This window comes from Rattus norvegicus, chromosome 7 (genome assembly GCF_021556685.1).
Source record: "Rattus norvegicus strain SHRSP/BbbUtx chromosome 7, alternate assembly SHRSP_T2T, whole genome shotgun sequence".
NCBI classification, from domain to species: Eukaryota; Metazoa; Chordata; class Mammalia; order Rodentia; family Muridae; genus Rattus; species Rattus norvegicus.
In genome coordinates this window covers 120124668-120148093 of record NC_141540.1, presented here as the reverse complement: position 1 = coordinate 120148093, position 23426 = coordinate 120124668, and the positions used below count along the sequence as shown (strand labels likewise).

Genomic DNA, 23426 nt, shown 5'->3' with positions numbered 1-23426 from the left:
TCTCTTTTTTTTTTTTTTTTTTTTTTGGTTCTTTTTTTCGGAGCTGGGGACCGAACCCAGGGCCTTGCGCTTCCTAGGTAAGCGCTCTACCACTGAGCTAAATCCCCAGCCCCCCAGTGGCTGTCTCTTATAGGTCTGTAACCAGGATAGGCTTCTGTATAGCCATTTCCTGAGCCACTTTATCTGCTTTGTTACTGCCCCATGCCACTGAATCTCTTCCTTCTGATATCCTGAGCAATGAATAATACTCACAGTTGTTGGCTTCACCAGGGCATCCAAGAGATGGTAAAGGCATCTGCAGCACTGATGTGCTGGGGGGTAGAAGTTCAGCCATCCCAGATGACATTGTGTTGTCCACCACGGCAGCACCCACTTATCTCTGACCTTCATGAAGAGAACTGTTCCCATCTGTAGACAAGGTAGCCTCGGCTTTCAGCAGGGGTCAATCAACCAGTCACAGAGGTCTTTTCTCCACCCATGGGCTTCTGCCAGTGCTTGACACTCATGTTGCAGTGGCTCCAGGTCAGGATTGGGCAGCAAGGTGACCAGATTGCCCCCAACAGGTGGAGAATCTAGTCCATGTCAGCTGATCAGTGATCCCATCCTCTGGGACATTTCATTTAAAGGCAAAACATCAGCCACTCTACCACAGTTTAAGTCCTGGATTGGGTGATAATTGTCAGAGCCCGGCTGGCAGGAATGATGTGTTCCAGGCAGAACGGCACTAAGCCACACACACACATCTCCCAGCATCAGGTACTGGTGCACTGAGACAGGTCTTAAGCTCCACATACGCAGTCTGTAGATATGCATACACATGGCCTCACCCAGCCATTTTAGCCCACGCAAGCCATTTTGGAGAGCAATTTTCTCATGAGCAAGGGATAGGGGCAGTCAGGGATGACCATGAACTAGTGGGTGGGTTACCCGGCCCACGCCAAGGTCCACTGTTCTTCGGGCAGTCCATAAGTATTGTTCGTTGCCAGTAGCCTCTTGCACTCAAAGTCTTTGGATATTGGCCCACTGGGGGGGGGGGGCATAGGAGCACAGAGCATTGGGTCCCTGTATCCACACTTCCCTTCTATCTCTGTACATAGCCAGCACTCTAGGACCAAGAAGCTCTCCAGTGGCCCCTCTTGTTCTTTCTTGGGCAGTCCCTGACCCAGTGTCCTTTTTCTTTGTATTAGGCACATTGATCTTTAGCCAGGAATTCTCTTCTGTTGCCAGGTACTATCTTCCTAGGTTCCCTAACTACTGTGGCCAGTATATGTTCCTCTCTTGTCTTTTTTCTTCCCTAGCTTCCTGTTCTTTTTACCTTCTTTTTTCCTCTTTCTCTTCCACAGTCTCTCTCATATCTTCTGTATCTTCTTCTACAGCTATTAGATGCTGTCCACTTAACCACACTTTAACTTTACTTTCTCTGTAACTTACACTAACTCTCAGCAACTTAACTTAACCCTTTAAATTTCTGTAATTTTTTTCTTTATATCCTTTCTTTATCTTAACCAGATTGGTGGGGCATTTTCTAGCCCCTCTGAGACCCACCCTTGGAGCCTGGCGGCAGACCTGGCACTCCCTACCTTTAGGCGTATTGAAGTTAACAGGCAGAAGTGAGGGCCTTCCATCCGTGTCTGGAACATTCTTTCTGGCCTCTAGTAGGATTCCGTCTTTCCTCAGTGGTAAAGAAGACCTGTAACAGTTACTAACAAGCATCTCAGATGGGATGGTGAGAAAACAAGAGAATCTTGAGAATAGAGGTCCACTGAAGAGGACAAATAGCATTTAGTCACACAGCTAAACCAGGAGGCCTTCTTGGGACAAAAAGGCCGTTGTAGAAATAAGCACAAGCTTTGTGTCTGTGAAACAGAAAGGCAAGCAGAGAGGCAGCTGATCTGTTATCGACTATTTCTCTGGACTTAGATTTTACTTAAGAAGTACCTCTCCCTTCAGTGCCAGCTCAGTGGCTCTGTCTCTCAATAAACCCAGCCTCTGAAGGACACTAGGCTTCTAGTAAGAACTAATAACAAAAGGATGGAGAGAGGGTTAGAACCTGGGTGTTAGATACTAAGTGGCTGACAAAAGAATTGTAACCAGTTCACCTGGGGCTATCAGGACCTCAGTAGCAGCCCTTTACCAAACTGTCTCACTGGGTTAAAGGCCCATGGAAAAGAAAACATTAATCCTGACCTTGGCCACGGCCAAAGCCTGAATTCAAAATTTTGACTGGCAAAACAAAGTTCTTCACAGTTTGTTGTAGATTCTTTGAAACTATTTTAGGGGCTTCTCTGCCCCCCAACCTGGGGCATTTTGACCACAGGGGCAGGAACTGGCTGCTGTGGGGATAGGATCAAAGCCACTCTCCATGTCAATGATGACTAACAGGGAAGGTTACTTAATGTTGGAGATCAACTCCTCTCTTGGAATAGGGCCAGCAGATAAGGCAGGCTCCCTTAAAGAACTTCTCTTAATGAACACTCTCCTTTTGTGAGCAAGTGTTGAAGGTCTGGCCACTGAAGGCAGCAACTGGAATTTTTTTTTTTCAGGGCCAAAAGTCTTCTCATAATACAACCACTAACTCTACGCTATCTTTTTTTTTTTTTTTCTTTTTTTTGGTTCTTTTTTTCGGAGCTGGGGACCGAACCCAGGGCCTTGCGCTTCCTAGGTAAGCGCTCTACCACTGAGCTAAATCCCCAGCCCCCTATGCTATCTTTTTGTTGTCAAAGCATCAACCCCAGCCGGCCTCCTTACCTTGAAACTCCTCTTACGCTGACTTGGCCAGAGCTGCGCTGCTGCCCACGCACAGCCTGTAGCTTGCCAGCAGGCCTGCATGCTTGCCACCCTCAGCCCCTACATTTTCCTACTCTGTGCTGTCCCTTCATTAGAAGCTGTGAATGTTTAAGCAACAGGGAGAATTTTTCTTCAGGATCTAAGGTAAAGTTTTCAGGTTCTTGTTAATGCCTGCTTCAGACGGATCACTCGCTAACCTGGAATCCTTCATACACAATGGTTAACAGCAGCTGGGCTGGACAATGGGAGTAAAGAAAGGGGCAGCTCTCCTTGGGGAGGAGGCTCAAGAGAGAAAGACAAAACTCCCCGGCAGAAAACAATTTCTCTCAAGCAAATTATTTTTAACTTTTAAGTTAAGCACCAAGAGGACCAAGTAAAACTCCTTGACAAACAAAGCAAACAGTTTCATGATTTCAAACACAGTCGTCAGTCCAAGATTTTAAACACAGTCGTCAGTCCAAATTCAAACACAAAACAAAAGTCAAAAAGACACTGGACAATACCACAGAAAACAATCCAGACAAACAAGACCAAGACAAAGCATCCTATAACCAATTTCCACAGATGCCTGGTACCTTCAGTACCTGGCCCAAACTGCAGCTTAACCTTAGCTGCTTCTGGGATACCAAACACAGAAACAGAATACAGACAACAGACACTAACACATCTACGCACACTTGTCCCTGCCTATACTTAAATAGGCAGCCGAACACAACCTCCGAAGTCAAGTCACAGTCAGATCTTTTCGACTGTCAGTCGCCGGGTTCTCCCGACAATATTCGGCTCTTGGAACGTCTCCCAGAGCTGGGGCGTCCCCACTTCTGCTATCTAAAAAAAGAAAACAAAAAGAAAACGGCTATTCGGAGTAGGAACCCAGCACCTACTCACAGGCGTCTGTCCGGGGTGGGAAACCCTTCCACCCAAGCACACTTAAATACGGGGCAGGAAACCCATCTACCCAAGTGTACTTACAGGCGTCTGTCAGGGACAGGAAACCCTTTTGCCCGAGTGCACTCAAAAACGGGGTGCACTCAAATTCGGGGTGGGAAGCCCATCCACCCGAGCGCACTCAAATTAAACCTAGACCATGGCACAATATACAGTACGTAATACACAACATACACACACACACACACACACAGCGGCCGCTTTCAACACTCACACCAACGTACCTCCAAGAGGTCTCCGGGGGTCACGCTCCTATCCCGGACGAGCCCCCAATGAAAGACCCCCAAACTTGGGGAGACTCTCACTCCAGTCACGGGTTGGGGTACCCCCAGGAAACACGAGTAGCCGGTCTTGATGTAATCAGCAAGAGGCAGTTTTATTTACGAGATCTCGGGCTGACACATATCCCACACAGGAGATTGAGTCAAGCCCCGAGCCTCTCTAGGCAGGAGCTTATATAGGGAAAACCAGGGGTTTCGTGTGGATACACATAATTGGCTAATACAAATGGTGCACAGTTACTTTTGGCACGGAGTTACATCAACAAAGCATACGTGTAATCTAGCATCTCAGCAATGTGGGCAGGGCAACTCATCTCACTGCAGCAGGGAGTGAAGGAAGGGGAGGGGGTGGCTCCAGATGGCCAGTGTCCTTGGGAGCTGATATCGGGCCGGTGAGCCCTATCTCAAATTCTCTCAGGCATGTCTGGACTTTGTTTGAGACTAACTTTTTGAAATTTAACTCTTCAAAAGTACTTGCAGTAGAAGAAGCCTGACACCTTGGGTTTGATTCCCAGAACCCATGGTGGAAAGAGAGAACCAACTCCTAAAAGTTTCTGATCTTTGAATGACGTCCTGGAACATTTGTGCCTGCACTTTCGTATACACACACACACACACACACACACACACACACACACACACACAAATACACACATCATCATCATCACTACCACCATCATCATCATCATCATAATGTAGAACTAGAGTTTCATAAAGGTTACTCATTGTCAGAGCCCGAATGTGCAGAACTAGAGTTTCATAAAGGTTGCTCATTGTCAGAGTCCGATGTGCAGGGCCGGACGTGCCTGAGGGAGAGCCAGAAATAGGACTTGCCAAACCAGCTATCAGCCCCAAGGACATTGATCATCTGTAGCCACCCCCTCCCCTTCCTTCACCCCCCTGAGTGAGATGAGCCACCGTACCTGCCTGCCGAGCTGCTAGAGAGCACGTACTCCTTGCTGATGTCATTTCGCGCCGAAAGTAACTGTGCACCATTTGAATTGACCAATCATGTGTAACCGCGCGAATGCCCCTTACCTCCCCTATAAAAACCCCCGAGTTTGGAAGCTCGGGGTCGATTCCTCTGTCTCCTGTGTGAGATATGTGTCGACCCGGGATCCCACTAAGACCTGGGATCTCGTTAATAAAGCTACCTCTTGCTGTTACATCAAGAATGGCTCCTCGTGATTCCTGGGGGCACCCCACCCTGCGATCGGAGCGAGAGACGCGGCTCCCCGTTTTGGGGGTACGCTCTTTCAATAACAACAACGACAATTAAAATAAATAAAAAGGTTAATGGGCTGGATGTGTGGCTCAGTGGTTGAGCACCCAGCATTAGCAAGCTCCTCAGGCTTTACCTGTGCTGAAGAGGCCCAGACCTTACCAGACTGGGTCTCGGACACCACGTAAAAGCTGTGCACCCGGGCTGGAGGGATGGCTCAGTGGTTAAGAGCACTGACTGCTCTTCCAGAGGTCCTGAGTTCAGTTCCCAGCAACCACACGGTGGCTCACAACCATCTGTAATGGGATCTTGATGCCCTCTTCTGGTGTGTCTGAAGACAGTGATAGTGTACTCATATACATGAAATAAATAAATCTTAAAAAAAAAAAAAAGCTGTGCACACAGTAATCGCATTGTATCAGGGACTGGCTAGAGTTCGTGGAGAGTTGACTTAAGGTGTTTAGAAGGCTGTGCACAGTTAACTTGCAAATACCACACCATCGTGTGTGTGTGTGGGGGGATTCAGCATCCTGAGGGATGTTCTATCCCCAAGGATCCCCAAGAGCCAGTACATGTAGACATAGGCGTGTCAGCATCAGGAACACGATAGAATAACAAGACGGCAGAACTCTGGTAGCTGGCGAACCCAGGCATCCGCGTAGATAGTACCGTGCCATCCAGTCACACAGCTCTTCTGTAGGTCTGAGGCCTTACAGAGTCAACTGGTTAGAAAAAAAGCACTGAAGAGTCAGTCTGGTGGCCAGGCTCCCACAAGCCCACAACAGGGCCAGTGAGGCAGAGCTAGTCAGTTCACAAAGGCTAGCCCAAGTCTGTTCCTGAATGCCACTAAGCCTGCTCCTCTTCTCCCCTGTTCTGAGAGCCACAGCCTCAGGCACCTCTGGCCGGGGAACCTCAGCAGATCTCTATCTCAGAGGTCTTTGTCCAGCCTCAGGGTAGAGACTGTAACCAGACCCTTCTAATCAGCCCTAATCCTATGGCTCTAGGAGACAGCCATTCCAAGCCCCCGCCCTGGAGGTCTTTAGCAAATTAACTGGCATTTGTCTTTGTTTGGTTTGTGTTTGTTTGGTTGGTTTTGTTTTTTGAGACAGGGTTTCTCTGGGTAGCCCTCACTGTGCTAGAACTCACTATACAGACTGAGCTGGTCTCGAACTCAGAGCTCCACCTGTCTCTGCCTTCCAAGTACTGGGACTAAAGGTGTGTGGCACCACTGCCTGGCTTGTTTTGTTTTGTTTTGTTTTTGCCATTTGTATTACTTAGGTATCTATTTCTGTGGTAAAACACCGTTAGAAAAAAGAAAGTGGGGCTGGAGAGATGGCTCAGTGGTTAAGAGCACTGGCTGCTTTTCCAGAGGTCCTGAGTTCAATTCCCAGAAACCACATGGTGGCTCACAACCATCTGTAATGGGATCTGATGCCTTCTTCTTGTGTGTCTGAAGAGAGCAACAATGGAGTCACATATGTAAAATAAATAAATCTTTTAAAAGAAAAGAAAAAGTGACAAAGGGAGGAAAGGGTTTATTTCAGCTTACAAAATTACATTCATTCCATCATGAAGAGAAGTCAAGGCAAGAACTTAAACCTGGAGCTAGAGACTGACGCAGAAGCCACAGAGGAAGGCTGTTTACTGGCTTGTTCTCCATGACTTGCTCAACTTACTTTCTTTTTTTTTTTTTTTTAATAACATGAGTATTTCTTATTTACATTTCGAGTGTTATTCCCTTTCCCGGTTTCCGGGCCAACGTCCCCCTAACCCCTCCCCCTCCCCTTCTTTATGGGTGTTCCCCTCCCCATCCTCCCCCCATTACCGTCCTCCCCCCAACAATCACGTTCGCTGGGGGTTCAGTCTTAGCAGGACCAAGGGCTTCCCCTTCCACTGGTGCTCTTACTAGAATATTCATTGCTACCTATGAGGTCAGAGTCCAGGGTCAGTCCATGTATAGTCTTTGGGTAGTGGCTTAGTCAATTTACTTTCTTATATAATCCAAACCCACCTGCTCAGGCAGTGGGCACCATGCACACTGGGCTGGCCCCTCCCACATCAGTCATAAATCAAGAATTAATCAAGATTAATTAATTGAGATTTGCCTACAGGTGATCTGATGGAAGCTTTTTCTCCATTGAGGGCCTCTCTTCCCAGATAGCTCTAGCTTGTGTCAGGCTGACAAAAACAAGCACAGCCAGATGTGTTGTGACAAGGACCCTGATACTGCCTGTGGCCTTGCCCGAGGCTCCCCTGCCCTGTTCCAGCTCCCCGGCTCTCTATATGACTCTTTTCCTCAGGTCTGGGTGCACAGGCGCCCACAAGAGGAGTCCCAGAAGCCCCATATCCCCTGCTCCTGCCCTGTATTTATTCTTTGGTGCAGGCCTTCCTTGCAAAGTGGCCAGGGTTTGACTGGGAAAAGGAATGTCTTTTTTTCCCTTTCTCTCTCTCTCTCTCTCTCTCTCTCTCTCTCTCTCTCTCTCTCTCTCTCTCTCTCCAAACGCATCCGAAGAGGGCATCAGATCCCATTCCAGATGGTTGTGGTGGTTCATGTGGAGCCACCACGTGGTTACTGGGAATTGAACTCAGGACCTCTGGAGCACTCACCTCTCTTGCAGCCCTGAGCTTAGTTCCTTGAACCCACACAACAGGCAGCTCACGACTGCCTGTAACCTCGGTTCTGGGGGGACCTGACTCCCTCTTCTGGCCTCCAAGAGCACTGCATGCAGGTGCTATCCTAAAGTCACAGATACGCAGGCTCACGCATGTGCACACATACATACATGAAAACATTTTTTGTCAACATAATATTTTTAATTGATTCTTTGGGAGTTTCCCAGCATGCACACCAACTCCACTCATTTCCCTGTCCTTCCATGTCTGCCCCACCCTTGTAACCTCCCCCACACAAGAAAATTGCAAAAATTAAATTAAACTGAAAGAAAATAATCATTGCAGTGGCGTTTGTAGCTGCAGTGTGTCACATGGTATATCCTTTTGCCCACACAGGTTTACTTGCAGATGTTTATTGCAGTGAATCTGGTTCGAGGCCTCTAGTTTCTGCCACATGATCGCTATTGGACCCTTGTGGAGACTCCTCTCAGATATTTGGTTGTAGCCCAGAGTCATGGAGATCCTGCAGCTCTGGCTCTACAGGACTGGCCCCCTTGTGCACCCCAGCAATGATCAGATGGAGTAAACGTTAGGACGGGCTAACTCAAAGGATCTGGGCCTAGGTGAGAGCAGAGTTGGTGTAGTGGCAGCCGAACGGGGTTGTGGGGCAGCTCAGCACAGCCCACAGACATCAGCATGGCTTCAGGCAGCAGCCCAGACCACAAACATCCACATAACCTTCAGTGGTAGCATGAGCCACAGACATCAACACAGCCTCTGTCTGGATCTGGACCACTGACCCAGTCATAGCCCTCAGCAGGACCTCGGGTCTCATCATGGTTTCAGATGGCTACACAAGCCACTCACATCAACATGCCCCCACCCCACCCCGAGGCAGGAAAGCTGGATGACATCACCAAGGCTTCAGTCAGAGGCACAGAGGCACTGCTAACATCCACGTGGATCCCCGGCTTCACCTCAGCCTGGGGCAGCAGCACGGACACAGACACCAACATGACCACTGGTGACATCATGGACCATGGTGGTCCTTCCAGGAGGGCCAATCCAGAAACTGAACTTTTTCTCATCTCAGGCCTTTGTCCTCGCACAGAGCCAGGGTGATTCTGTGGCCTGGCCCGGTGGCAGGCTCAGGACCCAAGTCCGCACTTGTGTAAGCTCCAGGCTGCCACACACCATGCTGTGGACCTTACTGAGCAATGACAGCAGGTCAACCCTCTCTCACCTGTCACCACCACCATGTCTGCATACACCACTGTTTTCTGTCTTTCCCATCTCCCCATCACGTGTCATCATCATAGTGGCCATGGGAATGAATCTTTGAAGAAGCAATAGAAAGAATTCCGATGCTGTGCAGTGGCAGCTCACACTTTTAATCCCAACATTTGGGAGGCAGAGGCAGGGAGATTTTTGAGTTCGAGGCCAGCCTGGTCTATACAGAGAGTTCTAGGACAGCCAGTGCTACACAGAAAAACGAGAGAGAGAGAGAGAGAGAGAGAGAGAGAGAGAGAGAGAGAGAGAGAGAGAGAGAGAGAGAGAGAGATGGGGTGGGGGAGAGAGATGGGGTGGGGGAAGGCAGGCAGCCTGACCCTAGGCCACATGCTGGGCCCGGCTGCTGCCAAGAGCTATGTCTACTTGTGCCTCAAACTGTCCTAGGTGTGTCACACACCTCTGAGGACAGTGTTGTTGATACCCTCATAGGGGCAGGAAAGCCAAGTCCAGAGAGTGGGGCTTTTCCTCTGGGGTCAGAAGAGGTATGTTCATGAGTAGGCAGGGCTGGAGAGATGGCTCAGTGGTTAAGAACACTGGCTGTACACTCTTGGGACTGGAGTGTTGGGATGGCCATGAAATGCTCTTACAGAGCCTGCCTCTGTCAATGGTCAAGTGAAGGAATCATATCCAGTCAGGACAGGATCTGGGCTTGGGAGCTGTTGTGGTTTGTATATGCTTGGCCCAGGGAGTGGCACCATTTGGAGGTGTGGTCTTATTGGAATGGGTGTGGCCTTGAGTGGGCGTGGCCTTATCAGAGGAAGTGTATCACTGTGGGCGTGGGCTTTAAGACCCTCACCCCACCTGTCTGGAAGCCAGTATTCTGCTAGCAGCTTTCAGATGAAGATGTAGAACTTTGCTCCTTCTGCACCATGCCTGATTGCGTGCCACCATGTTTCCACCTTGAAAATAATGGACTAAACCTCTGAACCTGTAAGCCAGCCCCAACTAGATGTTGTCCTTATAAGAGTTGTCTTGGTCATGGTGTCTGTTCATAGCAGTAAAACCCTAACTAAGAGTGGCTGAGGTGTGAGTTACTATGCCCCTTATTGTCCCTGAGTGAGTCATGCTGTTCTCTAATCATGGGGTTCCCCCCACCCTCTCCCTGTAAAATGAGAGAGAACTGCCGGTACTTGGAAGGCTTATTGTGAACATTAGGAGAGATGCTGTGTATGAAGTTTGCTTGACGCAGATACTCATCAAAGTAAACCCCTCCCTCCCAGGCCCTCAGAGGCCACCCAGCCCTTGTGAAGTTCAGATGGGACGCCAGGGTGGCTGAAATGAGTCAGTTACAGCTGAGCCCTTTCATGTTCAGAAACTGCTATTAGCCTGCAGCCCTTCAGGTTAGCTGCTGGGGTTCCTGGGGGTGGGGGCAGGGGTGTGGGGGAGAACAACCTCTTGCTGCTTGGTGTGAAGCTGAGGCCGTTTATAGGGTGCTTGGCTCAACCATTCATTTCCAGACGGTCTGTCAGTCAGTCAACAAATTCTCACCCAGCTGAGAGGTCAGGTGCCGGGTAATGGGCAAAGTGAAGCTGGCTTCCTTTTGGAGCTTTCATGTCCGGGAGACCATGGAGAGATCATGGCATGTGGGAGGGACTGTGGGGACCTGAGCAGGCATCTAACTCTGAATATCTACATCTGGGAGGGAATCCGAGGGATGGCAGGTGGTAGCTGGACCTTGAGGTTGCATGGGAGGGGTCTGCCACTGGGGAGGGCATGGACCAGGGAGTGGAAAGCAAGGCAGGCTGCATCCTGTAGAAGTCAAGGGCAAGTGAGGGGCTACTGTGCCAAGAGTCATCACAAAGGTGATGGAGGGCAGGGCAGGACTTCAGGAGAGGAAACAGCATTGCTTTGAAAAGCAAGTGTGTCAGGAGTGCTTGCCACAGAAGTCTTTCTGGGAACCTGCAGTAGGAGGAAAGAACCAATGCCATATAACTGCCTCTGACCTAGACAGACAGACAGACAGACAGACAGACAGACAGACAGACAGACACACACACACCCCACACCACATACCACACACCACAGTATGCATATGCCAGTACATACATATCTACACAGACAGAATGATGCTTTTTTTTTTTTTTTTAAAGCCAGTGTCGGGGTTGGGGATTTAGCTCAGTGGTACAGCCCTTGCCTAGCAAGTGCAAGGCCCTGGGTTCGGTCCCCAGCTCCGAAAAAAAGAAAAGAAAAGAAAAAAAAAAGCCAGTGTGCTCTTGAGAAGACCCACACTTGATTCCCAGCACCCACATGGCTGTTCACAACTGTTACTCGAGTTCCAGGAGCTCTGACAGAAGGTGTCATGGGTACCTCCACAAGGGACTTTCTTTCTTTCTTTCTTTTTTGGTTCTTTTTTTTGGAGCTGGGGACCGAACCCAGGGCCTTGCGCTTCCTAGGTAAGCGCTCTACCACTGAGCTAAATCCCCAGCCCCTCTTTCTTTTTTTTTTAATATTTATTATATATAAGTATATTGTAGCTGTCTTCAGACATACCATAAGAGAGCATCAGACTCCATGGTTGTGAGTCACCATGTGGTTGCTGGGAATTGAACTCAGGACCTCTGGAAGAGCAGTCAGTGCTCTTAACCACTGAGCCATCTCTCCAGCCCCACAAGGGACTTTCAGAGGCTCTTCTGCTTGTGTCCTCAAAGACCTGTGGCCATTCTGAAAATGTACCAGGTCCTGCAGAACCACCAGGTGTCCCACATACCCAGGGGGAAACCTAGCCCACTTCCCTGTCAAGGTGCCCTTTTGACCCTGAGACTGGTTCAAGGTCCTGCCTTTCTACCCAGAGAGGGTCAGTTGGAGGAGTCATGCTGGCCTAGACAAAGATCCAAATTCACAGGTTCACCACGGACAGTGAGTCACTTGCACCACTGTCAGCCAAAGGACTCTTAAGTTCAGCCATCACAAAGAACGGACCATTTGGCTTTGTGCCTAGCAGCTGTTGTCAGCCCCACAACTTTAATGAAGCCCCAGGAATGGCTGAGAAGTGATTCATGGGGCTCTGCCTGAATGGAAGGGCGGGTCTGCAGTCTCAGAGCTGCCATTTAGGTTTAAAGCTGACCCCAGGGCTGGGGAGAGGAGGCCTCCAGCTGGCCAGGGAGCAACAGCCCCTGCGGATGTGGAGGAGAATGACAATGTGGTGACAACCCGTGTTTGCATTTCCTTTGGTGAGGCACAGTCACTCTCTTCAGTATGGTGCCTGTCATTTGCTGTCTTCAGCTTTGGGATATTCAGCAGAGCAGCCACCAGCTCTATTGTGCGGATGAGGAACTGGAGGTTCAGAGACACTTTGTCACCTGCTCCGGGTTGCACAGCTACGGACAGATATGGGAGAGGTCTCCTTGATTCTCAGACCTGTCCTCTCTCCATTAGTAAACCTCCCTTGGCATCTGTGCTGGGTGAGGGGAGAGGTGCCCAGGGGAAGAGGGTGGGAATTGCTTCCTCGGGCCATCTTCTTATTGGGGGTTCAGCCTGGCTCAGGTTCAGACATTTATCTTCAATAAGACACCCAAAAGAGCCAAATTAACAAGGGAGAGCAGCCAGGTGCTGGTGGTGCATGCTTTAGTCCTAGCATTGAGAGGCGGGTGGACTGCTGAGTCCTACACCAGCCTGGTCTGTCTCAAAAAGCCAAAACCACTCAGCCAACCCAATAAATAAATACTGGAAAGCAGCAAAAGATTTGGTCAATGTGACCACAATGGGAAGAGGGAGAAATCCATTTTCGGGTCCTGAAGTGAGGTAAGTTTAGATAGAGGGTCAAGGATTTGCATTTTCAGGCAGTCTTAGGGGTCAAGGGGCAGCCCCATTCAACGTTGACTGGTCATTGTCTGGCCCTTCTGTATGGGGGTCTGACAAGATGTTAGAACTGAGATCCCTTCTGGTGGTGGCCTTCCCTTCTCTCAGCCAGAGACTCCCCATTTCTCTGGGGTCCACAGCCATCTGAGGGACAGTGAGTGTCTCTTCAGAGCATCTTCATTCCCATAGGTCAGGGACAAGAGTCCTCCTCCTCAGAAGCCAAGAGTAAGGTTGCAGAGTCGCTGTGGAAGGGAGGAGGACTGGAGAACTCCAGGGAAGCACAGAGAGGGAGAGGCCGACCTCTGATAATAGAAACTGTCACTTCAAGGAAGGCCCTCAGGCAAGAAGCTTGGGGTACAGGGGATGGGCTGGAAACAACCCTGGGGCCAACCCAAGAGCCCTCTGTGGCCATTTAGCTGGCCACCTGCTCCCCACTCTGGCTGCAGGGAGCCTGCGTGTTCCCTGATACCTGATACCTGGTGTGCCTGGAGCTTCTCTGTGTCCCACTCCTGGGCTGACGCCTTAACTAGCATTTCTGTGCTGACCGGGCTCCAGGCTCCAGCATCTTTACCCAGACTTCTGTCCTGAGCCAGGATGTTTGATGTACCCCTGAGGCTCCTCAACTCCTGAAGCTCATTCAGGGCAGTGGCCCCACTTTCCCCGCTCCAGCCTCATCTGCTGCCCCTCCACAGATGGAGCTCCAGCTATAGTAGCAGCACATTCCTAGGATGAGAATCTCTTCAGACTCAGCCTTGAACGCCATGCTCAGAGGCAGACCCATTTCCAACCCCTGGCCTGGCTAATTCCTGCTCAGCTCCAGAGCCTCTTTCACCAAGAAGCCTCCCTGATCTCCCCAGCTGGTTTTTTTTTTTTTTTTCTTTTTTTCGGAACTGGGGATTGAACCCAGGACCTTGCGCTTCCTAGGCAAGCGCTCTACCACGCTTTTACCAAGCCAAATCCCCAACCCTGATGGTGGCTTTTTGGATGAGCTGATTGCCTCTAACTTCCGAACCTTCTTCATAGGCCAAGGCAGCCTCAGGATGGAAGGCTGGCTTCATGGGGCCTCATCCAGAAGGTGGCTCCCAGGACAAGGAGGAGTTAAAGCCCAGGTCATTGGTTCTCAACCTTCCTGATGCTGCAGCCCTTTAATACAGTTCCTCATGTTGATGACCTCCAACCATAATATTATTTTCGTTGCTACTTCACAATTAATTATGCTACTGGTATGAATGGTAATGTAAACATCTGATGTGCAGAATAGCAGATATGAGACCCCTCCCCATGAAAGGGGTCATGACCCACAGATTGAGAACCACTGGGTTAGAGAGCCGACACCCTGCAGGTAAACCTTGGGACAGGGGTTCCCCGAGTTCCTGAAAACGGGGTAGGGATAGATCAGTGTGTTAGATGCATGCAAGCAAGTAATGGAAAATGGTCAAGGTCAGAACAAAGAAACACCCAGCTATAGAAGACCCTAAAGAGGGGGCTGGAGAGATGGCTCAGCGGTTAAGAGCACCGACTGCTCTTCCAGAGGTCCTGAGTTCAATTCCCAGCAACCACATGGTGGCTCACAACCATCTGTAAAGAGATCCGATGCCCTCTTCTGGTGTCTGAAGACAGCTACAGTGTACTTACATATAATAAATGAATAAATTTTTTTTTTAAAAAAAAGAAGACCCTAAAGAACGCCCTGCAAAGAATCCCACCTTAGTAGAGGAACAGGAGGCTGGGAAGAGATCTGGTCTGAAGGATCCACCTCTGGTGATCAGGTCCAGCTACTGTCCTGTCCCCTTGAACCTGGACTAGCCCTAACTTGTTTTTGATTAACAAGGGGAAGTGATGTCACAGCATCCAAGTGCTGCTCATAAACTCCATGGATTCTGCATCTGAAACCCTTCTTATCGGAATCAGCCAGCAGGAAGGGAGTCAGACTACAGATGTCTTAGGACCACTCAGGATATTCAGGAACCATGAGGAGAGCTGTAGAGGAGCAGACATCTTAGTAAGGTGGCAGACCTGTGAAGGAAGAAGCTATCACGCACATCCACAGGGAACGTCGGGTGACCTGCACTTTGACCACCACCTGACAGAGCTGCAGGAAAGGCCCAGGAGACTGGTCCAGGCCCACCGTAAGTCCAGGAGGGTGGACAAAGCAATAGATGACTGAATGTTTGTGGTTCAGTACTCCAAGCCTTCTGGAGGGGAGGGATTACTGTCCTATTTAACAGATGAAGAAACCAAGGCCCGAGAGGGAAGTGAGTTCCGGAGGCAGTAGTGGAGTACAAGGGAGTTCAGGCTACTGACAGAGCAATGGCTAGAGGCCACAAACAGACCGAATGGCCAATGATGAAGGGGACTGAGCTCCTCTCCCAAGGTAGCTCACCTGACACCTGCTGGAAACCTGGTTTGTTCTTTTGAAAGTGAGTTTACTGGGCCAAAGAGATTGCTCAGAGCACTGGCTACTCTCCCAGAGGACCTGGGTTCAATTCCTGGCACCCTGATGGCAGCTCACAACTGGACCATCTGTAAGTCCAGTTCCAGGGGATCCAGCTCCCTCTTCTGTGAGGACCAGGCACCCAAACTGCATGCAGGCAAAATGCATGTGCGCGCGCGCACGCGCGCGCGCACGCACACACACACACACACACACACACACACACACACACACACACACACATGTTAAAAAATAGTTTTTAAAAAGTTTACTAACGAGATTTGTACCCAGTAAAATGCAGACATGTGCAGCTCGGTACCTCTTACACGGGTGTGTGCCCTGACACCACCACCCAGACTGAGGCAGTACACAGCTGCAACCTCGAGATCCCTATGCCCACTGCCAGGTAGTGTCCCTCCGTCCCCAGCTCAAGGCCTTGCCTTTGAACTTCATGTGAACTCCTCCTCCTTCGTGTGAATGAACTCCTCCACATGTGATTTCTATGGCTTCTACTACACCATTAAGTCTGGATGATTTACCTGTACTTTTGCATATAGTGACTATGGTTTATTGTCATATTATATTACCATATACAACTATACCACAGTTGTCCTTTGGTTGGGCGCAGGGAATTGGGTCCTGGAGCTTGCTATGGAGCCGAGGGTGAGACTTTGAACCTCTGATCTTCATGCTTCCATCTCTCAAGTGCTAGGATTAACAGATGTGTACCACGGCCCCTAGCTTACTCGGGGTTATGGATGGGACCCAGTGCACCAACTAAGCCACACCCCCAGACACTTCTGTCATTGACTGACAGGTAAGGTTTGGGCAACCTTGAATAGGGCTAGTTGTGCAAAGGCTGGCCTTGATGCTCTATGTGCCTGTACAGGAAGGGAGGGGCTGGGTCAGAAGGGAGATGTCTCAGAAAGAAACTGCCAAAAAACTCCCCACTGTGTGCCAAGTATGCTTCTGCCCCGAGCATGACAATCCCTGGCACCTCCGTCTTGGCTAACACTCGGTCTTTTGAGCTAGTCTAGAACTGGGGAGGGAGGAGTGTGTGGTGCTGGAGCTACCATCCACAGATGGCCAGCATCTCTTCTCTGGTATCTCATTGGTGGAACTGCCTGCCATTCACAAACCAATCACAGGGAAGGATATAGAGAGACACTGCTATACTCTACGAGGCAGGGCTGTGTCTTTTCCAAAACACACCATTGATGTTCACAGAGCAATTCCTCTTGCTGGTGGTTCTGCTTCAGAAGGCCCTTTTTTGAGTTTTCCATTTGGGAAAACTGATCTTGAAGCTGCTCTAAAACCAGCAGCAGGCTGAGCCAATGTCTTCTGTGGGATTCCTGGGACTCAACCCAATATGGTTTCTGTATCTTGGGAAAGTGACCACAGGTACAGCCTGCCATGATGGTCGCATCTGCCATTCCCACTCCTACTTTTCCCTAGGGGAAGAGACTCTCTGGGCATAGTCTCAGCCCAGTGCAGGGAATGATGGGAAACACCCATATTCTGGAGAGGCGAACTGAGGTGCATGGGGAGGAGGTTGGGGAGGACAGACTTGGCACTAGCCCTCTTTGCAACTCCTCAGCCAATGAGTCGATGAGTTAATGAGTCTGAGGCGGGGCCACTGGTGTTTCACCAGAGAACCAGGTCAGAGTGCAATTTCTGATTGCCATGAGGGTGGAGCCTGGGTTCTGAGGCTGCTACTGCTGCTGCTAACCTTCACGTCACTCAAATGTCTAGGTCTCAGGCTCAGGGGATAAACTGGGGTCAGCTCGGGCCTCAGAAGCATACAGACTCTGCTTCAGCTACAGTGGGACACAGAAGCCACTTTTAACAATCTGGTTGCCACTTCCCACCCTGCCCAGCATCCACAAAGCCATAGTTGCCGGAAGGTTTTATTAAGTTAGGATGACTCATGGAACAGAGGAGAAGCGTCTTCATGGGTGGCACTGGTGGTCCTCACTCAGCACCCCTCAGAGGAGTGGAACTATGGGGACAGCTACTGGCTCCTCCCTCTGCCCCCTGGTCCCCATGTCCAGAGGCCAGGGCAGGAAGTGGTTAGTAGAGGTAGGGCAGGAAGAGAGGGCTGCTCCCTGCCTTCTCTCTCTGGTCAATCACCCTGACCCTGCTTGGGCCTTTGTGAGAAACCAGGGTCGGAAGGAGGGCCATGCCAGGGATCAGAGAGGAACAGGAGCCAGTGCTTGAGGCACACGTCATTGAGAACTGCCTTTTTAAAAAGTTCAAATGTTTTAGAAAAAAAAAGGCGGAAAAAAATCTATATAAAAATCTCTTCACATATAAAATCCTGAAGAAGGTGCAAGGTAAGACCCTGTGCAAGGGACGAGCTCAGATCCGCAGGGTGTGTCTGTGCATATATGTGTACATGTGTGTGTGTGTGTGTGTGTGTGTGTGTGTGTGTGTGTGTGTGTGTGGTGTGAGTGCACATGTGACCCAGGGTGGGGAGAAAGCTTGGCTTCTGACTTCTGCCAGAGAAGGAGGGTGGCTGGTCCCCTGGGGCTGGAGGGTCCTCAGCTGATGGGAACCACAGGGACCTGAAAGGTAAGAGTAAGCACTGAGCACTGCCAGTGTGGGCCAAAGTGTGTGAGCGAGACTGCCGTGACTGCTGCCCTCAAGGCTGGGCCAGACCCATACTTCTGCACTGTACACACAGCCTAGAGCGGCCTGACTCAAGTGGCTTTTCAGGAAGGGAAGGTAGACAGGCTGTGTCAAACCGGAAGGAAGGGCTTCTTTAGTCAGTGCTGACTGCAGCGTGAAGCAAGTTTGGAATGTGCCAGGGGCCACCACCAGCCTGTGGAGGGTCAGACTACTAGGGAAGTGGTCATGACAATGGCTAAGATGCAGGCCTTCGGGATACCAACCTAGCCATGTGTCATCACCTGGGGACAAACACGTACAGGCTGACAGAGCAGACCCGGACAGTCTTATGGCCATAACAACCCTTTGTAGCTAGCACAACAATGTCACTGGCAGTCAGAGAAATGAGCCAGGGAAGGGATGTGCTGGTCCACAAGCTGCACACAAATGACCATCAAGCTGCACTGCAGGGTCCTCACCCACCTCTACTCAGCCAAGCTGTTCCTTACAGCCTCCTTCTCCTGCAGGGCAGCCATGGCCAGGCGCAGGTGCTCCTTCAGCTGCTCGATCTCACGCTCTGACCGAGTCTTGATGTGGTTCAGCTCCACATACACGTCCTGGTACTTTCCCGTGAAGCGCTTGTCCTAGGGCCACAGAGGAACACTGAGGGCTGGAGCCCACCACACCCACTCCCTGCCACATACCCACTTTGGCCCCTGCTGGTCGCGTAGAAGGCCAGGTTCCCCCAGTGATGGGGATTTCATTGTCCTTCCTTGCCCATGAGATGGGTGGCAGCCAGGGCCTGGGGAGGTGAAGCCTTTGCCAGGGTCACAAGGAGTGCATGTCAGGGGCTCTGGTCTTTTACTGAGTTCTCTCTGCCTATTCTCCCAAGTACAGCCAGAGTGGCCCTGGCTCACACTCTCAGAGTCACCATATATTCACAGCTAGATGAAGGCAGGAATACATCAAGGGTGGCCAGACAGGCTGTACAGAACTGGGTAGGTTTCCCGATTGCTAGCAACACTTGGAATCAACCCACAGCCAGGCTGGGAGAGTTCTGTTCTGTTTTCAAGTCTAACCCCAGCACCTGCTAGGTGCTCAACAGTAACAAATGACCTTGAATGACTAAAACCAGGCATGGCCTTGGATGAGTCACAGCCCTCCCTTCTCATGCTTGTGTGTAGTGGGGCAGTGGAAGGCCTAAGGCGAGGCCATGGCCAATGGCAGCTGGCCCAGGCCAGCACCTGGTGCTCACCTAACCCAAGGCTGGCGCTGCCTACCTTCTGTATCACCTGGAGTTCGTCCCGGAGACACTGCACCTCCTTTTTCAGGTACTGGAGTTCATTCTCCTTCACTCGCAGCAGCACCTAGGGACACGTGTGCTGGGCTGAGGCAGGACCAGAGGCCAAGGCTATCCAGATCCATTTCCCTGCAGCCTGGGACTTCGCAGACTCAAGCCTCCGTGCACAGCAGTGAAAGCCCCTGCAAGCCACAGTCTACTCCCCCAGGCCACTGCCTCTGCTTTCCTCTTCCTCACTCTCGCCCCTCCTATAAGGTACGTAGGTCTCTCCCTGCTCCCTCAGCATGGCCTGACGCAGTCCCTGGCACAGGCTGTACTGTGGCTCCACTGTGAACAGTAGCCGTATGACAGTGGTGGGCCTACTCCCTGAGCTCTCTGAACTCTAAGGAGTAGCACTATTTACACGTGGCGGACATAAACTCAGCCTGGCAGGAAAGTCCCTAAACTTCAGACTAGCAATCTACTGCCCTGTTCCAGCCCCAGCTCCCACACAGATAGCTATGTGACCTTTCAAAAGGCCATCAACTCCTCTAGGTTTCTCCACTGGTTTAAAGCAGACAGTAACAGTGCTTGACTAATGGGTTTGATGGCTGATAAGGGAACAAAGGGTTTAGAGCCTCTGGGCACAGAAACGAGTCTTGTATCAATGGCTCTCAACTATGGGTCGAGACCCCTTTGGGGAGTTAAACGACCTTTTCACACGCTGCCTAAGACCATCCTGCATATCATATATTTACATTATGATTCATAACAGTAGCAACATTACAGTTATCAAGTAGCAACAAAAATAATTCTATGGTTGGGGGGTCACCACAGCATGAGGAACTGTACTCCAGGGTCACAGCACTAGGAATGTTGAGATCTTTGCTAATAAATGAAACAAAAGCTGGGTGATCCTGGAAACACACACACGTTCTACCTTCAATGCCCCATATACAGAGCACCAGCAGCCTGCGCCCCCTTAATTTTATCTATTTATTCCTTGAGACTAGATGCTAGGGATATAGTTGAAAACAGCGGTTAAGAGCACTGACTGCTCTTCCAGAGGTCCTGAGTTCAATTCCCAGCAACCACACAGTGGCTCACGACCATCTGTAATGGGATCTGATGCCCTCTTCAGGTATGTCTCTGTACTCACATAAATAAAATAAATAAATAAATAAATAAATCTTTTTTTTTTTCTTTTTTTCGGAGCTGGGGACCGAACCCAGGGCCTTCCGCTTGCTAGGCAAGCGCTCTACCACTGAGCTAAATCCCCAACCCCATAAATAAATAAATCTTTATTCCTTGAGACAAGAGTTTCTCTATGTAGTCTGGCTGTCCTGGAACTTGCTATATAGACCAGACTGTCCTTGAACTCACAGAGATCTGCCTGCCTCTGCCTTTGCCTCTGGAGTCCTGGGACTTCAGCTGTACATACCGTGCCCAGCACGCTAGCTGTTTATTCACAGAGGCAGAGACTGAGCAGGTCACTCAGCAGGCAGATGCCAGGCCCGGGTCAAAGGCTAGAAGGCTTAGCCTGGAAGACCGCAGAGTTTTGAGTGACACCTTCGGGAGACACCCAGTATTCTAGAGAGCTGCCGCACAAGTCCTTTGAGCCAGGGGTTGCCTGGCACACAGGAGGAGGAGAAGGGAAGGTTTACCTCCAGCTCACAGGAGCTCCTCTCATTGCTGCGCCCACAGCTGTTGCCTGTGCCCTGAGAGGCAATGAAACTGCGCAGACGGTCGATCTCCTCAGACAGGTGGGAGTGCAGCTCCTGAGAGGATAGGGCAGTCAGGGCGGAGACCCCAGGCCCGTTTGGCCTACTCAGAGCCTGCTGGGGGCCAGTCTACCTGGTTGTGGCGCAGCAGCTCCTGGCCCTCCTGCTGGCAGCAACGCAGGGTGTGCTCTCGCTCCTCCGCCTGCCTTGTCAGGGCCCCGATCTCCAGGCACTTCTGCGAGTACCTCTCAGACAGCACCTGCAGCTCCTGTTTCAGCGCCTCCATGTCCAACCTAGCCAGCAGGGGATGGGGCAGAGATGAACCATGTGGGCTCTCTTGCCACCACTTGGCCTGGAGTCACATCTCGACATTACTGGTTTTAGATACATCAGGGTTTTGAACTCAGCCTATACTGGCTGTGGGCTGGTAGCACTCTGGCCCGTAGGGGTGTCCGCTGACAGGATGAGCTCAGGAGCTACCTCTCACACTACCACAGCCCCAGTACCCACAACTTTGTTGGGGCAGGGAGACTTTCCTAGAGGTCAAGAACAACACTGCAGCTCTGGGAGACACTGAAGGGGCATAGAGGCTAGGCCCTGGGCACTGAAGACCCATGTGGTCTCTGCCAAGGCCCTCAGCAAAGCCCCAGGCACATCTGTCAGGCTAGTGCTCCTGGCTCCGAGCCACACCCACACCCAGGCCCCGCCCCACCCTGCCGCCATCTTACTGGTGTTGCTTCCGAAGGCTATCTGGGCCCTGCTGGAGACTCCGTGTTTTGCTCAGCTCCCGGCTTAGCTCTTCTTGATAAGCCTTCTTCATGGCTTCAATGGCTAGGAGCAGGACAGACAGGCAGAGGACAAGTTGGAAGGGGGTCATCACAATTCCGTTTGTACTGGTGCAGACAGGGCCAGAGGTGTGCAAAGAACACGGTCAAAGCTGTGTCCTGCACCCAGTGGCCTTGTGTGAGTTGGTCAACCTTTCTGGGTCCTTCTTGAGGTAATTCTTTGTGAAGGGCTCTCCTGGGGTGATATGTCAGTATCTTCTATTAGTGGTTTCTGGCTAGCCTCGCACAGTGCCTCACACCATCTCTGCATTGTCTGGAGGACCATCCGTCACAGCCCATCTGCCCTGCCCTGCCTGTGATCCAGATAGCAAGCTCTGCAGCTCGCTACCCCATCACCACAAACCTGTGTGATGCTGTGTGGGTGACTCAATGGCTCTGCCTCAGGACCCTTCCTGGAGGTGCTTAACTATAGCTTCTCCTCACCAGAGGGTGCTAAGTAAGGCCTAACACAGTGAATAAGGCCCCAACACTGGCTCCTGTGGGCTGTTTCTAACGGTGAGCTCCCAAGAACCCAATATTTTTCCCATACTGCACAGGGCAATCTAAAGTTCACTGCAGAGACTTTGGTGCAGACCAGTGGGCGATGCCTGCATCCTGCTGGGGAGGGGCAGCGTCTCTAGGCTGCCTGCTGGGCGGGCCTGCCCTAAAATGTGAGCACAGCCAAGGCTTGGCAGGACCAAGTGGACCTGAGCACAGGGAATATTTAGACGTTATCAGCAGGATGCAAGCTCCAGGTCACATGACCCCATTCATGACCAGAGGGGCTGCCCAGGATGTTCCAGGCACACAGCAGGTGAGCAACGGACAGAGGAGGAGGTAGTTTGTCTGTCTCAGGGGTTTCCTGTTTCTGGCTTGGGAAGTGGGCAGTTCAGAGGCCAGCTTTGCAGCTCTGCCATTTCTGAGCTGTGCCATCTGGGACAGGCCACTAACCTCTCTGAGGTCCAGCTTCCTCACTCGCTGCACACCATAAACACTCGGTGCCGCGAATATGTGGGCTACAGCAAGGCTCACAACCACTTCTTGAGCATCCCAGGGTCTGATCCTAGTACCTAGGTGGGGGATATTCTACCAGAAGTGTGTGGCTGACCGGTGTCTCTCCCCTCTGCCTTCACAATGTTGACAGAACCAAAGGAAGAGAAGTCACAGCCCATGGGAGGAAGGGGAGGGGAGGGTCTTTTACTGCTTCACTTTCCCCTTTGTAAGCTGGACCGCAGATTACTTCTGGGGCTTCCACTGCTACTGGATCCTTCCCCCATGTCCTTAAGGGGCTTCCCAGTTCAAACAAGGAGGCATCAGGCGCTGCCCGTGGCCATCCTGGGTCCTCACCTGAGGCCGTGGCTGCCGTCTCCTCAGCCAGTAGCCACTCCTTCTCCTGCTGCAGCCTCTGCAGCTCTCGCTCATGGTGCCGCTGCAGCTGCTCCATCACCTGCTGGTGTGAGGACTCCATCTCTGCCAGGCTGCGCTCACAGGCTTCCTGTGGGCCAGAGGCCAGGGAGGTCATGAGGTGGTGACCCCTGTAGGCTTGTCTGGAGCCTGGCTCATTTCCATGCTCTGAAATGCTACACCAGGATTCCATACCTGCTCCCCTCCTCCGCCCAGCT

At 51.0% G+C, this 23426-nt stretch overlaps 1 protein-coding gene across 3 annotated transcripts in view; it reads right to left on the bottom strand.

Moving 5' to 3' along the window:
- Positions 1–10268: 10268 nt before the first annotated feature.
- The window catches only part of Triobp (TRIO and F-actin binding protein), a 63360-nt gene continuing 50202 nt past the window's right edge, over positions 10269–23426 (bottom strand). For 2 of the 3 annotated variants that reach the window (NM_001409036.1, NM_001395663.1), the window contains 7 exon segments: positions 17265–17937; positions 18464–18624; positions 19261–19347; positions 20924–21037; positions 21114–21273; positions 21709–21811; positions 23152–23299. In NM_001409036.1, the coding sequence (NP_001395965.1) occupies positions 18466–18624; positions 19261–19347; positions 20924–21037; positions 21114–21273; positions 21709–21811; positions 23152–23299 (771 nt within the window). In that variant the 3' untranslated portion in view covers positions 17265–17937; positions 18464–18465. 3 annotated transcript variants of the gene reach the window in all.